This window comes from Rhineura floridana, chromosome 19, assembly GCF_030035675.1.
Source record: "Rhineura floridana isolate rRhiFlo1 chromosome 19, rRhiFlo1.hap2, whole genome shotgun sequence".
In the NCBI taxonomy this organism is placed as follows: Eukaryota; Metazoa; Chordata; class Lepidosauria; order Squamata; family Rhineuridae; genus Rhineura; species Rhineura floridana.
The window spans coordinates 11,643,777-11,659,620 of NC_084498.1; the positions used below are offsets into that span (position 1 = coordinate 11,643,777).

General features: G+C 46.3%; 1 protein-coding gene across 2 annotated transcripts in view; it reads left to right on the plus strand.

Moving 5' to 3' along the window:
• The first annotated feature begins 1,461 nt into the window (after nt 1–1,461).
• The window catches only part of TMEM132C (transmembrane protein 132C), a 369,933-nt gene continuing 355,550 nt past the window's right edge, over nt 1,462–15,844 (plus strand). Inside the window, exon 1 of one of the 2 annotated variants that reach the window (XM_061602881.1) lies at nt 1,462–2,377. In XM_061602881.1, the coding sequence (XP_061458865.1) occupies nt 2,314–2,377 (64 nt within the window). In that variant the 5' untranslated portion in view covers nt 1,462–2,313. The remainder of the gene's footprint in view (nt 2,378–15,844) is intronic. The other variant, XM_061602882.1, reaches the window with a different exon arrangement.

Consider the following 15,844-nt stretch of genomic DNA (forward strand, 5'->3'; position numbering starts at 1 on the left):
CTCACCTTAAAAACTTCAAATGAAAGAGAACCCACTGCCTTTCCAAGGCAGTCTTGTTACATTGTCAGATCATTCCTAATGACAGGATGTTGTTCCTCATGTTCAGTCTAGAATCCTTTTCCTTGTAATTTGAACCCATTGGCTTGGGTTCAGCTGCCTGGAGCAACAGAAAATAAATTTGCTCCATCATCTACATGACAGCCCTTCAGATTTTGAAGGTGGATAGCATATCACCTCTTCTCCAGGTTACACATCACCAACTCCAACTTTTCTTCATACAACTGGATATCCAGGTGCTGTGGCATTGCATTACAATCTAGGGGTTGCCAGCCGTTGGGGGCCTGTCAGCACATTTGCACATTGAAGGAACTAGAGTGGACACTTGGACTGTACATGCCCCCCCCAGTCTGATTTGGAGTCTTTTCTAGGACTTTGGAGTGTCCCCAGTCTGGCCTGGGATGATCCAGGGTTGGCATGACCTGGATCTGGGCCCCAAACTGAATCAGGGAGCCTTGCACAGTCTTCAATTAGGGTTTAAACCCCTGATTAAACATGTAGTTGGGGATGGGAAGTGCACAGCATCCCTATGTGTTACCTTCTTTCCCCACCTCCTGACCCCCCCTTGACAGCCCTGGATTGCTCCATGTAGACCTGATCGGACCTTGGATGATCTGGGGCTGCCTTAATCCATTCTGGCCAAATCCTGAGTTGATCTAAATTGGCCTGATTCAGTTCAGGATCCTGGATCCTGGATTTGGCCAGAGCCCGTGGACAGCCCTAGTGAACACAAGAGCATAAGCTACAAGAGAATGCTTCTTTCAAGCCTATTTTCAGCAGCAGGTGTGGGTGCCAGGGAAGGCCTCTGTAGGTGAATCTGGGCGAGCGGGCACCATGCTGGTGACCCCTGGCGTAAGAACGCCCTGCCCTTTTGTGGGACACTCAGAATCAGCTGCTTCAGGCAGCCGCCTCATTCAGTCTAACAACAGGGCCGGCACCGGAGCATGCTCCCGTACTTTGGATCGCATGCGCATGCTATGCCTGTGGGGCAGAACATGGAAGATAAACTAACCCCCTGAACTCAACAGGGCTTGCTTCCACGTATAGATCCGCAGGATCGGGTGGCACGCCGTCACACTTAACGAGAGCAAGCCCCTTGAGCTCGGCGAGTATTCCCGAGGAAACATGAGGAGACATGGGCGACCTTCCAAATCTCTTATTCTAGAGCAACTCCTCTGAGTTCAGCGGGACTTACTTACGAGGAAACACGCGCAGGATCAGGCCGCCTGCTGAGTCACACTTACTTACGCGGACGTAAGCCGATGGACTCAGTTGGACTTACTTGCGAGTAAACACGCAGTGGATCGGGCCACGAGCCCTACCCCACCCTGCACTCTAGCGTACACCCCTTGGATTGCACGGGACTACTCGCGAGTAACCCTGCATCGGACTCCTGCTGCTTCTGGTATATCGGAGGAAGCCATCCTGCCTCTTCCTTCCTCCCCCCACTCCCAGCCTTGGAGTTTTCCACTCCAGACCCGCAAGGAGGAGGAAGGGGGAAAAGACACAAAAACCAAACCCTGGCTCCGATTGGAGGGAGCTTCCAAAGGTTACCACCCCTCCACCGCCGCCTCCTCTCTCGCTCTGCGGGAGACGCGTCCGCGTGAGGGAGGTTTGTCTCTCGTAAAGTCTCTCCCTGGATCTACGATCGCCGGAGGCTTTCGCCGCCAGCCGGACGGAGAGAAGCAATCGCCGCCGGAGATTCCAACGGGCGAGGAAAGGAAAAACCCAGACCCAAACACGGGGAAAGGTCGGCTTTAGATGCCCCTGGAACTGCTTCCCCAACAGGCGAGAGAGAAGACGACGCCAACGGCGGAATAGCAAGAGATTCGCGCCCTCCCCTTCCCCGTCTCTTTGCTTTCTGCCCAACTTTTGCGCAGCGCTGGGCTCGAACCGGCGACTCGGTGGGAGGCAACAAAGTTTGCGGAGCCAGCCGAGAGGATTCTGTGGCTTTCCTCAGCCTCTCTATCCCCCCGCCCCCCGGTTTCTTCGGCCACAGCTGCGCTCGTGCACCTTCTCCAGTAGGAGAGCCGAGTCTCTGGGTGTCCTGGTGATGTGGAGGTTTGGGGGAGCTATCCCCACCAGGGCAGAGACTGAGCATGACAAATAGGGGATCGGTTCGGAACTTTGAGGCGGCTCCGAGGAAATGCTAAGGTGGAAGTACTTAAGAAGAGCAGCTTTTTGACTCCCAAGGAGGAGAAGCATAAAATTCCCCGCTGTACATTCCCCCCACCCTTTGCCCAGGGGACCTTCAACATGGGAGCTGTGCCGATTGCCCCCGTGGCCTTCAGCTTGACTTTGGGGGCTCTGCTGTGCCGAGGTGAGTGCTTTTGCAAAGTTTATCTTGACTTCGGTTGTTACTGACAAATGCTTCTGTCCTTCGAGGAAATGTGGTTGCCAGCTTATCAGGAAAATGCCACCTGCTTTGCTCCTGTGCCTTTTAAATGGCAGTTAGCTGAGGAGGTGAGGCCAAGGGAATATGGTTGCCAACTTTAGCAGGAAAGCACCTCCTGCTTTTCTCCTGTGCCCTTTAAGCAGCAGCTCTTCCGGGGAGGCGAAGCTTTACATAGCGTGGGGATAAAGGTGATGACTTGCTAAGCCTAGAGACAGAGGTTGCCTGTTTGTTTCCTGCAGGTTGAATAGGCGGTAAAGGCACAGCTGCAGCAGGCTGCAGTTGGCAACTTTGCTAGGAAAATGCAGGTGTGACGGGTTGGAAAGCCATCTTGTGTACCCCCCCTCCACCATGCATACAAGCTACCTACCAACTCCCTCCTTTTCCTATCATTCACCTGTGGCGAGTGACCATCAGCTCTAGGCAACCATCCCATGAAGAGACTTTATTCTCTTTCCCCTCTTCCTTCCTGGCCCCAGACCATAAGCATGTTACAAATAACTAACACAGGAGTGATTGGGCAGACAGGCTACTAACATTTTTCACTCATCAGGGACTAGCAACTTTAGTTGCTAGCCAGGCTGCTTTGTAAGCAGACAGCAGGTATGCTTGGAGGAGAGGTGACCACAGAGGTGACAAGAGGAGATGTGTCACATCCTTCAAGGGAAATTCTCTTTCCCTCCTCCCAACCAATTATTTATTTATTTGTATCATGCTCTTCCTCCCAGAAAGAGCTCAGGGTTGCAAACAAGCCAAAATCTATAAACACCCTGTGTCTTAAAAACAAAGCATCTTTAAAAAAAAAAACCCTTTGATCACTTTGTAATATACCCGGCTAGTTTGATCCCTATACCAGCGCTAAGCATGGGGAAAGCCTATTCAACCCAATATCCTTCCCCCCAAAAAAAGGTCTATTTGTTTTGAGTGCAAGACTAAGCCACCTGACAAGCCCGTCTTTGCTTGTCAGGGTTTCTGATGAAGAAAAAGGAAGGAGGGGTCACCACACTGACTCCGCAGTTTCCTCTGGCATTCTCCTCCCCATGTGTCACTGTATACAATGCCATCTATTGTGGGGGCTCTTACAGACTTGTGTTGCAAGTCCTAAGATTTCCTCTTCTTTTCCTCCCTCCTAAATAGTGATGCGTTCACAGGCTACTGATTTGCTGAAAGCTGATTGTATCCAACTTTTACGCTCTGCTTCCTTATGTGTAACTTGCTGATTTCTCCAGGAAGGGCTGTGTCCTGTGATGTGGGGACAACCTTGTTTGTGCTATTATTGCCTTGTTGCAGTGTCACATTGTGATCAGTATATGCGTGTATATTTGGGACGGAGAGGAATTGTCATATAGCCTGGGTTACATGTGGAAGACTCCTGGGGCTATATATATATCCCTTTCAGCTGGCTTCTAGATCTCTGCTTCTGTGGGTTCCATGTTCAGCTCTGCCTTTCCCCCACTTGTTTATCTATGCTGTTAATGGGCTTGGGATAGGGATCATGGGTTTAGTTAAATTTCAAGGCAATGGGGAGAAAGCTAGTCACAAATTTAGTAGCACTTACACCTCACTTTTTCTGTGTTTTGTTTCTAAGTGGTTGGGCTCAGGGCAAAGGCTGTAGCTCAGTGGCAGAGCATCTGCTTTGTATGCCAAAGGTCCCAGGTTCAATCCTTAGCATCTCCAGGTAGGGCTGGGAGAGACTTCTGCCTGAAATCTTGGAGAATTGCTGCCAGTCAGTGTAGACAATACTGAACTAAATGTACAAATGGTCTACTCAGGATCAGACAGCTTCCTATGTGTCTTTGCTTTGAAGCTGCTTCTGCAAACACCAGTGTGCCAACAGTTTGGAGCAAATCAATGCACAGAGAATTGGGGGGGGGGAATGGTTTTGAATAGTATTAGTATATCACTGAATACCACTGGTGCGTTGGCTCTGGATTAAGACTACTATCCTATATCCTATACGCGATTACTTGGGAATTCAATTTAATGGGACACCGTCCAGATGTTCTTGGACTACAGCCCCCAGAAGCATCAGCCAGCATAGTTGATGGTTAGGGGTGATGGGAATTGTAGTCCACATTAGCTGGAGGGCATCATATTGGTTATCCCTGATGTACAGTATAGGCTTACACTGTTTTATTGACTGGGTGTTTCTGGAAGGAAAAGTTATCAATCTGGGGCATTCTTTGCTTCTTTCTGAAACAAGCTTCAGAAACACTTCTGTCATATTTTGAGAGTAGAATGTTGGGCATTTTTGAAGGTGAGATACACCGTCCCTTGTCCGAGGGAAATCCAAACACTTCTGTGTTTCCACCAAAGCTGGTGTGTGTGTGAACATTTCATTAGGGTGGAAATATGCTGTCAAACAATTGTGCCTGGAAAAAATGTGTGGGGTTAGGATATTCCCCCCTCTCTGTGGAATGAAAAAACTAAAATGTCTGTCACGTTTGAACTGTACATGCCCGATAAATGTGCCAAGTTCCAGCTTCCTAGACTGTGTGGAAGAATTTTGTTTGCATATAATTTAGAAGCAGGGGTGTGTGTGTGAGAGAGAGTGAGAGAGAGTGAGAGTGTATAAATGCACACCCCATGACACAATTTCAGCAATATGGAACAGCTTAGCAAAACAGTAGGATGGTTTTATATCTACAAAATATTTTTACCTTTCTCTCAATTCCTTCAGCTAAAATTCTGCAACAGATCACCTTTTCTCCCTTCCGGGTTAAAAAAAAGAAAACCCTGTGATGTTGGAGCAGCTGGCTTTCAGTTTGGGCTAACCCTCTTCTTCAAGCTGTCTACTCTGCTGTGACTTTGGAAAGTCTAAGGTGCTACCAACCAATATTGGCAGCGAGGATGGCCTCTGGGCTTTGTCATGGCTGTATTCCTCTTGACCCATAAATACATTTTATTTCTTGTCTTATCCTGTCGACATCAGCTCTGCTGTTGCGGGAGTGACGTAAGAAGCTTGCCGATAAAAGAGTCTTGGCTTTCTGTACTGTCTGTTGAGTCCTCTGGCAACCCTCCCCTCGATAGCCCTGATGTTTATGAGAGTATCTCATAAGGCAAAGGGGAGGCATAGCATAAATGAAATTAGTATTTAGTTGTTGTTTTGCTTTGCTTTCTTGCAGAAGGGATTTGGCTGTGATATGTAGAGAAAACACAGTGCATAGGAGGGGAAGGAGAGAGAGAGAAATACTAACTGTATTAACATAGTGCCATTGTTGTGCATGGCACCTTACAAAAGCTCAGGTCCCTGTCCTGTGGAGCTTACAATCAGGTGCTCAGGTTCTGCTTGTCGGCTTCCATAGGCATCTGGTTGGTCACCGTGAGAACAGGATGCTGGACTAGAGGGGCCTTCAGCCTGATCTAAGAGGGCTCTTAGGAGAGAGAAAAACATCTGTCTTTATGTAGTGCATCATTTTATTCCCTTCTTCCATGCTCCTCCTTACTTGCCCTTTTACTAAACTAAAAAAATCCAAGCATACACATGCAGCCCCCCCCCCCATGTTGCAACCTTTTCTCATAGGGAAGTTGCTCTGGACCTCATCATTTTGGTGGCTTTTTCCTACACCTTTTCCAGCTCTACAATATCCAACCAGAACTGGCCATAGTATTCCAAAAATGGTCACACTACATATTGTGTATAAAAGGCATTTTGATATGGCAGTTTTATTTTCAGTTCCTTTCCTAATGATCCTTAACATGAATTGTGCCTTTTTCACATACTTGGTTGACATTTTCACTGAGCTCTCCACATGACTCCAATTCCAATATTACATTATGATCAATTTTGTATGTCCCTTTCTGCACCCGTTTCAGTTCAGCAATAGCCTAATGTGTTCATGATGTCATGGGTGCTAGGCAATAGATGCCCTTTCCTGCTAGCTTTTCCCCCAATTCAAACTGTCCATGCTGGAAACTTTCAGAATTTGGTTTTTAGAGCTCCTTCTAGAATAGAAAAAGGAACATTTATTTATTCATTTATTTGATTTATATCCCATCCTGCCCTTCCTCCCAGCAGGAGCCCAGGGCACCAAGCAGGAGCTTTGCATTGGACATGTACATTTGCATTGAACATGACAAAGGCGTTTTCAAAACTACCTCCTCCTCTCCAGATTCTAAATTAGTTGCATCTGTGTTTGCTGTAGGGCCCTAAAATCTGTTTTGATTGCACCCCATCAGAATTCAGGTAAAGGTTCACAAGATTGACTGCTCCCTCGCCCACAATCTATAGGAACTGTTAGATCCATGTGAGGCTGCCCCATGTGGTGAACCATGAAACTGCATGTGACAGCTTGTCAGTACCTTTGAGCCCTAGGCTGACTTGACCCACTTGGGTTGGTCATCCTCTGCACTAAGGAGTATAAAAGGGCTTCCTGTTCCAGTTGAACTGAACTCTGGTGTGTTCCTTTATCCTTGGTTATTCTTCAGTCCTGCCTCTTTCTTTGCCTTCTGCTCTTTGTTCTGGCTTGTTCCACACTCCCTAGTTCTTGGTTCCTGGCTCCCTTCAAACTGTTGTCCCTTGCCCAGCAATGATGCCAACAAATGAAAATCCTGCACGTAGAAATCTAGCTTGCCAGATTCACCTTCAAGCTATGCTTTCTGACACTGTAGTTCTCTCTGCAAGAGGGATTTGTGTGTGTGTGTGTGTGTGTGTGTGTGTGTGTGTGTGTGTGTGTGTGTGTGTGTGTGAGAGAGATTATATATAGTATCTGACCATATTACTTTCCACCTGCCGATGGAAGTGGCCAAGCCCAGGCACAGGTTGAGCACTTCCATAAGCACTGGACCTAAGTGGCCTCTTCAGGCAAGGAAAGGGAATTGGGAGCAGATGCTGTAAACGACCAAGCCTTTTCAAGCTGTTTCGTTCCATCAGAATCGGGAGGTGACGTTGGCAGTAGAAGCAACTGCAGAGGTGCCAGACCAAAGCATTACTAGCAGCTGCTGCTGGGAACCTCCAAGCCCCAACACTTCTCATGAAAGAGGAGAAATAATATGAAGATTCCTGTAGCAATGCAAAACTGAAGCCTAAGAAGGAGGGGCGTGCTACTCCATGTAAGGCATGGATCAAAAGGGGGGGGGAAGCCTTCTCTAGAGGGCTGTGTTTTAATCAGTGGGGGATGGTGGTGCCCATTGGGACTAGTAGTGTGGAAGTAAGGTAGACCAACAGTAGGTGGAGCCAAAACCAATGACGGGTGGAACCACTTCTCATGTTCTCCCTATCCTTCTCCTCTCTGCTGTGAGACTAAGGTGAAGAAAGCTGGCAGCCAGTTCCACCCCCTGGACTGGTTGTAAGTAGGAAAGCAAGCAGGTCAGGATTAGCTGAGGACAGACTTGAAGTTGACAGGGCAGGGCCCCATTTCCCCTGACGGATTAACCTCCTTCTGTCCTCCGAAGGAATTATGAAATTCACTCCAAGAGGCAACTTGGATAGCTTGAAAAGAGGATTATATCAATTCAGGGAGGATAAGGCTATCAGTTGCTATTAACCCTGATAACTATGTTCTACCTCCACTGTCAGAAACAGTATGCTTCTGATTATCAGTTGCTGGCAAGTGCAGGAGGGGACAGTGCTCTTGCGCTCAGGGTCTTGCTTGTGGGCTTCCTGTAAGCATCTGGTTTTTGTTCAAAGGCCTTCTCTCTTTTATGTGCTAAGTCTATTTTAGGTCAATACACAGCCTCAGGTCTCCCTTCCTACCCCCCCCTAAAAAAGCAAGTGAATTAACCTGAGGATGTCATCTCTTCCCACCCATTTATCATCATCTTCTGCTTTCTCTTTTCTTGCAATGTATATGAATTTCTTGAGCTTGAATTTTATAGATAAAATGCCACTTGTATGTGCTGAAATTGCAGGAATTCTTGCACTACCAGTCAATTTGATGATCCTTGCTCTCTTGAGAGTGTATGTTGGCCAACCGCAACACTGATGAAGCTACTTAAGACACTTTCTGATGGTTGACTTAGCACCTCTTGGTGTTCAGGATCACTAGCTTGGGTGATTTAGACCTTCTTTGGCTTGAAGCTCTTCAAAGGCATTATTCTTTAAGCTAAAAAAGTGACTAGGCAATACACATTCTCTTAATCTGTTGCTGGGCTGTGCCATTTCAGACTGATGCTGGAGAGGATCAAATATTTGTATGTTCACCTTCATTAGGGACACAAGGAGAGCCCTGCAGGATCAGAACAAAGGTCTATCTAGTCCAGCATTGTGTTCTTATAGTGGCCAAGTAGCTGCCTATGAGCAGGGCATGACAACAACAGCACAAAACTTGGTGGATCAGGTTAGGAACAGAGGGACTTGCCTTATGCTTCAGAGTCCAACTAGCTCAGTACTGTGAATCCTGATTGGCAGCGGCTCTCCAGGGTCCTAGGCAGGAGTCTCTCTTCACCCTACCTGGAGATGCCGGGTATTGAACCTGGGGCTGTCTGCATGCAAAGCAAATGCCCTGCCACTGAGCTATGGCCCTTCCCCAAAAAAAGTAGAGATGCCAGGGATTGATCCTGGGGCCTCATACATGCAAAGCCTCCACAGCTGGAGGCAGTATGCTTCTGAATACCAGTTGCTGGAAACTGCAGGAGGGGAGAGTTGTGCTCAGATCTTGCTTGTGGGCTTCCTATAGGCATCTGGTTGGCCACTGTGAGAATAGGACGCTGGGCTACATGGGCCGCTAGCTTCACCCAGCAGGCTTTTCTTATGTAGCCAATATTTGATCCTCCACCACTGTCTGAAGTGATAGAACCCAGAAACAGATACATGCAGTAGAGTTTCTGTTCATCAGTTTCAGCTCTCTGCGCTTCATGTGAAGAGTTTTCATTATAACTTCCACCAAACATCACTTCAAATGAACTATCAAGGCAAAGGTGGACTTTAGCTGGATGAGAGAACTGAGAACCGAAACCAAGTCTGTGCTACATGCATGGGAGGGGTCCATCTAGAATCCCATTTCTGTCAAGAGCTCATTAGGCGACCTTAGGTAAGCCACCTATCTTTCATTCTCAGTTTTCCTACCTTTCAGGGTTGTTGTAAGCATTAAGAGCAACCTTCCCAAACGTTATCGTCTGCTGCTTCTTTCCTGTGGACAACAGGCACAGGAAAAAACAGAGCCTTCTAGTGCTACAACCAAACCACTGCATGAGCCAAGGAATATCCAGTAACTAGGACTTTCTGATTGGCTAGGACCTCCTAACCAATCAGCAGGTCATAGCTGCTTGAGATTGGGCCTGTGAAATGGCATCTGGAAGCACATTTGGTAACTGCATGCTCAAAGCTCAAATCTGGATCACAAGAAGCAGATTATGATGACCCAGAGAAAAGGCAACCACTGTGGTGTCCTGGCTGGGTCTAGTGGGAGCTGGAGTCCAATAGCTGGAGGGCACCACACTGGGTATGCATGATCTAGAGAGGAACACCCATGGATCTAGAGTAGGGGTGGGAAACCTTCCTGCTGGCCTGGCAGGCCAGATCATTTATCTGTCCCACCCCTGCAGGACAACCTACCTGTCAACCATCTGACTTCATTATGTCCTACCCACCTGTCAAAATCCCTTACACAGTGCTTCCCATGTGCCTGCCATGTTGGGCACTTGAGAACTTCAGCACAAGGGGTTTTGCTAGCCCTATGCTTAGGGCTTCTCATGCACCAAGCAAAGGGCTGGCAAAGCTGCTTTTGTTCAGGTATTGGCTGTGCAATCCCACAGCTGAACCAGGCATGTCTCTACCCGCCCCACACCTGATTTCACATATGGCACTGAGTGCCCTGCAGGCCACGCTCATCTGGGAGAGGCTGGCGAGGAGTGTGCTGGGCTGGAGCTCACGCGGCCTTTGAATGTTCCCGCCACCTGCCTCCTCGACCTTCTCTCGCCGTGAGTCCTGGCAAGAAGCCGCTGCCTCCACCACCCCAGGAGACGCCGCTTCCACCACCCCAGAGCAGCTCCCAGGCTTGCTGGATACCGTACTAGCAGCGACGCAGAGGACTTCTGATGGAGGTTGGGACTCCCATCCTTACCGAGTCCTTCCAGGAACGCTACAGTCTCAGCCCAGGCTGTGAAGTCGGCAGGATGTGACTGTGGCCGTTGCTGCTAAGCAAGGCACTGGGACGAGGAGGGCGGCTGCGGGAAAAGGAGAGCCCCGGGTGGGTGGGTGGATTTCCTGAGAGGCAGCAGACTTAAGATGGCTACCATTCTGGAACCTGAGAATCTGGGGACGTCTGAAGGGCATAGCAATTGCGCCTTCTTCAGAACCAGCAGAAAACCTCAGGATGACTTGCTGCTTAGCTGAGTCATAAACTGTAAATAAGGCCGGCATGTGCTATTTGTACGATTTCCACCATCAATATCTAATGAAGGTTAACTATTTAATTTTTGCAAATTGTATTGTTTTTATTGTTTTATTGATGTATGACTGATGTTCTTTTGATGTATTATTGATGTATCTTTATATTGGGGCTCTTTTGTAAGCCGCCTTGAGGGCCTTTTGGCCGAAAGGCGGGGTAGAAATATTAAAATCAAAATCAAATATGTCATTGCAGAGGATGCAGTTTGGTTCATTTTGGGGAAAACAGCATCATGGGCCACATTTGGCCCACAAGCTGGCAATTCCCCACCCCTAGGCATCAAGGAGAAATTTGATTCAGTTCACATTTAAAGTTGGATCTATCAAATTTGCACTTTCCAAAACAATATGAGAACTGGAAGACAGGCATCCTTTGAATTTCACATTTGCCCAAATTTTGCAATCTCCAAACAAACAAGGTTTACAAAAATGCATATATTATATTAGGGGAAAGTGTGCACAAAAATGAATATATTACCGAAAATAACATACAACATAACAACATTATGAATGAATAAATAAAGTTTATTACGGTACATAGACCAGCATGAAAATACAAGGTATAAAATTCAAAAAATAGAAATATTAAACCAGACATTTTCAGAATTCGACAGTTAAAACGAGAACGCTGCTATAAGTGAGTTCAAGTTAAAATCAATACTGTATTATTGACCTGTAATCAAATCATACAACATAACAACATTATAACATTATATAACATTATAACAACATCATGTTAAGGAAAATTGCTTGCAAAAATGTAATTATTAGGCAAAACTGCAATACAAAAATGTGTTTATTAGGATAAATTCACACTAAAATATTGGAGAACTTTCATGAAGATTTTTTAAAATTGCAATTTACTGCAGAAATGTATAAAACTGGATTTAATATTGGAGAAATGAAGAGGATCAAAATAAACAGACCTTTCCATAACTACCCGCCCCTGACCTAGAAGGTCTCTGGTGCTTAAGGAATTGCATTAACTCTGTGCTCTTGGCTCTGGGCATGCAGTTTCCAACATACTCTTCCACCAAAGGGATGGGAATACAGCACATGTAAACTTTCTGATCTAAAGGAGCATCCCGGTGCACAGTTTAAGCTAAGCAGAGATGGCCCCAGTCAGTTGTAAAGAAAAAGCTGGACATATGTCAGATAGACAAATAAGTTGATTTGAGAGCTGTTTAATAAAAAGGCTTCTTTAAAAACAATGCAAAGCAAAGCAGGAGTCAAGAATAGTGGTTGGGTAAATGAAACAAAGCCCTGATAAATGAATTTACTGATGAGAAAGCGTGCTCTTGTTTTAAAGGAGTGGTGAAATAAAAAGTTCTGAAAATGGACTGTTCCAAAAAGTGTGTGTGTGTGTGTAAATAAAAGGAGCAGCTCTGTAGTGGTCTCCTGAGCAAACCAAAAAGTCTGATTTTGTAGCAGACAAAAAGAGAGAGTATAAAATAAATACAAAGCACTTAAGTCCCTCGGGTTTGTGGTCGGTGTAGTGGAGGTCAGGATTTAGTGTGGGGATTTTATTTTCTCTTCAGTGCAGTGTAGATGGGAGAGATGAAATCCATCTGGTGCCTCTTGCAGGGAGCCGTACAGAGATTGAGTCTGCTCAGGACAAGTTTTGCAAACTGATGAATGTTGAAGTTTGAAAGAGAGAACTATAGATATTAAGAATCTCCATGCAAAAAATCCCACCAAGTTTTTCCAGAGTCATTTATACTGACTATGCCAGGGTTAGGTGTAGGGCCACATTCTCTTCAGGTTGATCTTTGGAGGCCACTGCCAGTGGTAGGCAGAGCCAGAGGCTTAAAGTGGTCAGAACAGTGAAAGTAAATAATACCTTTGTACAGTAGGCAAGTTGCTTCACACACTTACCCACACCTCTCTATACTCTGTCCAGGCAAGCGTTTGTTGTTGTTATGTGCCTTCAAGTCAATTACAACTTACGGCGACCCAATGAATCAGTGACCTCCAAGAGCATCTGTCATGAACCACCCTGTTCAGATCTTGTAAGTTCAGGTCTGTGGCTTCCTTTATGGAATCAATCCATCTCTTGTTTGGCCTTCCTCTTTTTCTACCCCCTTCTGCTTTTCCCAGCATGATTGTCTTTTCTAGTGAATCATGTCTTCTCATGATGTGTCCAAAGTATGATAACCTCAGTTTCATCATTTTAGCTTCAAGTGACAGTTCTGGTTTAATTTGTTCTAACACCCAATTATTTGTCTTTTTCACAGTCCATGGTATGCACAAATCTCTCCTCCAGCACCACATTTCAAATGAGTTTATTTTTCTCTTACCAGCTTTTTTCACTGTCCAACTTTCACATCCATACATCGAGATCGGGAATACCATGGTCTGAATGATCCTGACTTTAGTGTTCTGTGATACATCTTTGCATTTGAGGACCTTTTCTAGTTCTCTCATAGCGGCCCTCCCTAGTCCTAGCAGCCTTCTGATTTTTTGACTGTTGTCTCCATTTTGGTTAATGACTGTGCAGAGGTATTGATCATCCTTGCAAGAGGGCATTATCAGTGTTCAAGGACATATTCCAAAATAAACAAACAAGAACACTCAAAGAGGGTATAAAGCATGGCCAGTGGGGAGAGTTGTCTTGTGGGGAGGGGATGTGCCTGGAGAGAGGACTGGAGGGCTGTATTTGCCCTCCAGGCCTGGGGTTCCCTCCCCACAGAGTGTGCCATCAACTTTCTACCATTTGTTGGAAACTAAGAAGGAAGAGTTGCTGTTGTGTTCAGGTTCTGCTTGTGGGCTTCCCATGGTCATCTGGTTGGCCACTGCGAGAACAGGATGCAGGACTAAATGAGCCACCGGCCTGATCCAGCAGGATCTTCTTATGTTCTTACAAGGGGGATAATTTTGTTTTTCTCTCATTGTTCACCCTTTAAAAAAAATTACACCCCTCTGCTTGTGGCAAACTCATAGGGACGTCAGAAGAGCTTGTTCTGTGTCCCACTCAGGAACTGCAGGGATGGAGAGCCTGTGACTCTTTAGATGCTGCTGGAGTACAGCTACCATCACCCCTGACCATTGGCCATGCTTGCTAAAGCTGATTTGGGTTGTAGTCTAACAACATCTGGAGGGCCAAAGGTTCCCCACCTCTGCTGTACATGGTGAGAAGTCTCTGGGTGACTGTAACAACTAGCAATGTGGGACACTTCTTCTGATTCCATTCAGATTTGGCTTGGGTCAAGGAGTTATTTTTAAAAATGTTTGAAGATAGCTCCTTTTAAACTTAAGCCCAATCTGTGTCAGATGCCATTGGTGCTTTCAATCTCCGTGGGGAGAGAAGACATTGCCACCTGTGCTCATAGGGTATAGTTTGGATCCAGGGATGGAGAGTAGAGGCATGGCTTGCAGTGTGTATGCATGCAGGAAGTGTCCATTCCAAACCCAAAGGTTACTAATCCTGATTTGGTATAGAATTTTGCAGAGGGATGTTCAAATGCTGCAATGTGGATGTTGAGCCATCTCTCTTTTTTTTCTTTTTTGGTCTCGCCCCATCACTAGTGGCACTAGAACCTCCACCAGCTGCTAAAGCCCCTTGCAGAAAGGTCCCTTCTGGTCCTCTGTCAGTGTGGCTGTTTCTGGCTTCCTGTTCAGCTTGTTCATGCTCCTTCTGGCAGTTCTTGGTTGATCGTTGAGGAAGAAAGGAATGCAGTGATTACCTTGTTTCAAGAAAGAAGCAAGAGATACCAGAGGGAGGGTGAATGGGTTGATGATGGTGGTGCTGGACAGGAGTCTTCTAAATGTGCCTGTAGCTATGGTTGGAACCTCCACCTGCTACAATCACATAAAGCCTTCTTTCCACAGGGAAGCTCTTTGCATGTGGTTATAGCTATAATCTGAACATCTAGCAGCTATAGTCACATGGAGGCTTCTTTCCATAGATAGTCTCAGTCACAACCTCCTTCTCAAGCCTCAGCTATGCTCCCCTTCCAGCTCTGTTACTGAACTTCTAGAAACTTGGAAGGGAGAGTTCAAACCTGACAAATGACCTTGTTAAGAGAGCTCCAAAACACTCAACCAGGGACAATGATTTACAGAAGACAATTCCCAGAAAGTAGGGATTGTTCCTCGTGAGATGGAGAACCCGTGGCCCTCCAGATGTGTTGGACTCAACTCCTATCATCCCTGACCATTCTAGTGGGGGCTCATGGGAGCAGAGAGTCCGATAGTATCTGGAAGGCCACAGTGCTCTGTTCCTGCCTCAGGGACATCTGGAGCATATGCTTTCTTACAGGGGTGTTGTAAGAATTACTAACTAGATGTCTATGAAGTGTTTTGAGCACTTAGGAAAGTGCTCTATGAACTGTAGTTGTAATAGATTCCATGGCACTTAATGAGATTTATGTTTGTGCAGTCTTTTTTCTCTCCCCTTGCTGCATTTGCAAATGCATAGTGCTTTTTAAAAATTTTGAATTTTCAGTCTTCTGTTTTCCTTTTGTGGCTGGTAGAAATAAAAGGCATATCTCTCTTGGCCAGGAATAAAGACTAGCAAACAATGACTAGCCACCATGGAGAAGATAATTTTCTATTGATGTCTTCAAAGTTGCTAATTTCCATCACTTCCAACAGAGTGGAGCAGGGAAGCAGGAGCCAATTGCCATCTGTTGACGTCGGGCTGGTGGCTGCAAAGAAATATTTGTTTACAGACTCTGAATGCTATTTATAGCAGGGGTGGGGAAACATTTTTCACCTGAGGGCCACAGTCCCTCACGGACAACCTTGCAGGGGCCACATGCCAGTGATGGGTGATGCCAGAGGCCAAAGTGGGCAAGCAGTGAATATAACTCTTCATCCAATAGGCTGCATTCCAGTCATGCAAAAGTCAGAAGTTTCTGCATGCACATGCAAACGTGCATTTATTCACTTCTCCATCCAGGCGAGCAAGAGGCATTTTTATAGTTCAAGGACATGTTCCAGGCAGGCAAAAGTGCTCTCAGGGGCCAGTGAGGTGCATGTTCTCAGGAGAGTCCTGAGAAGGGATTGGGGAGTAATGCCATTCAGCACCTTGGCCAGCTCCTTGAAAGTTCTGAGTAAAATCTGGA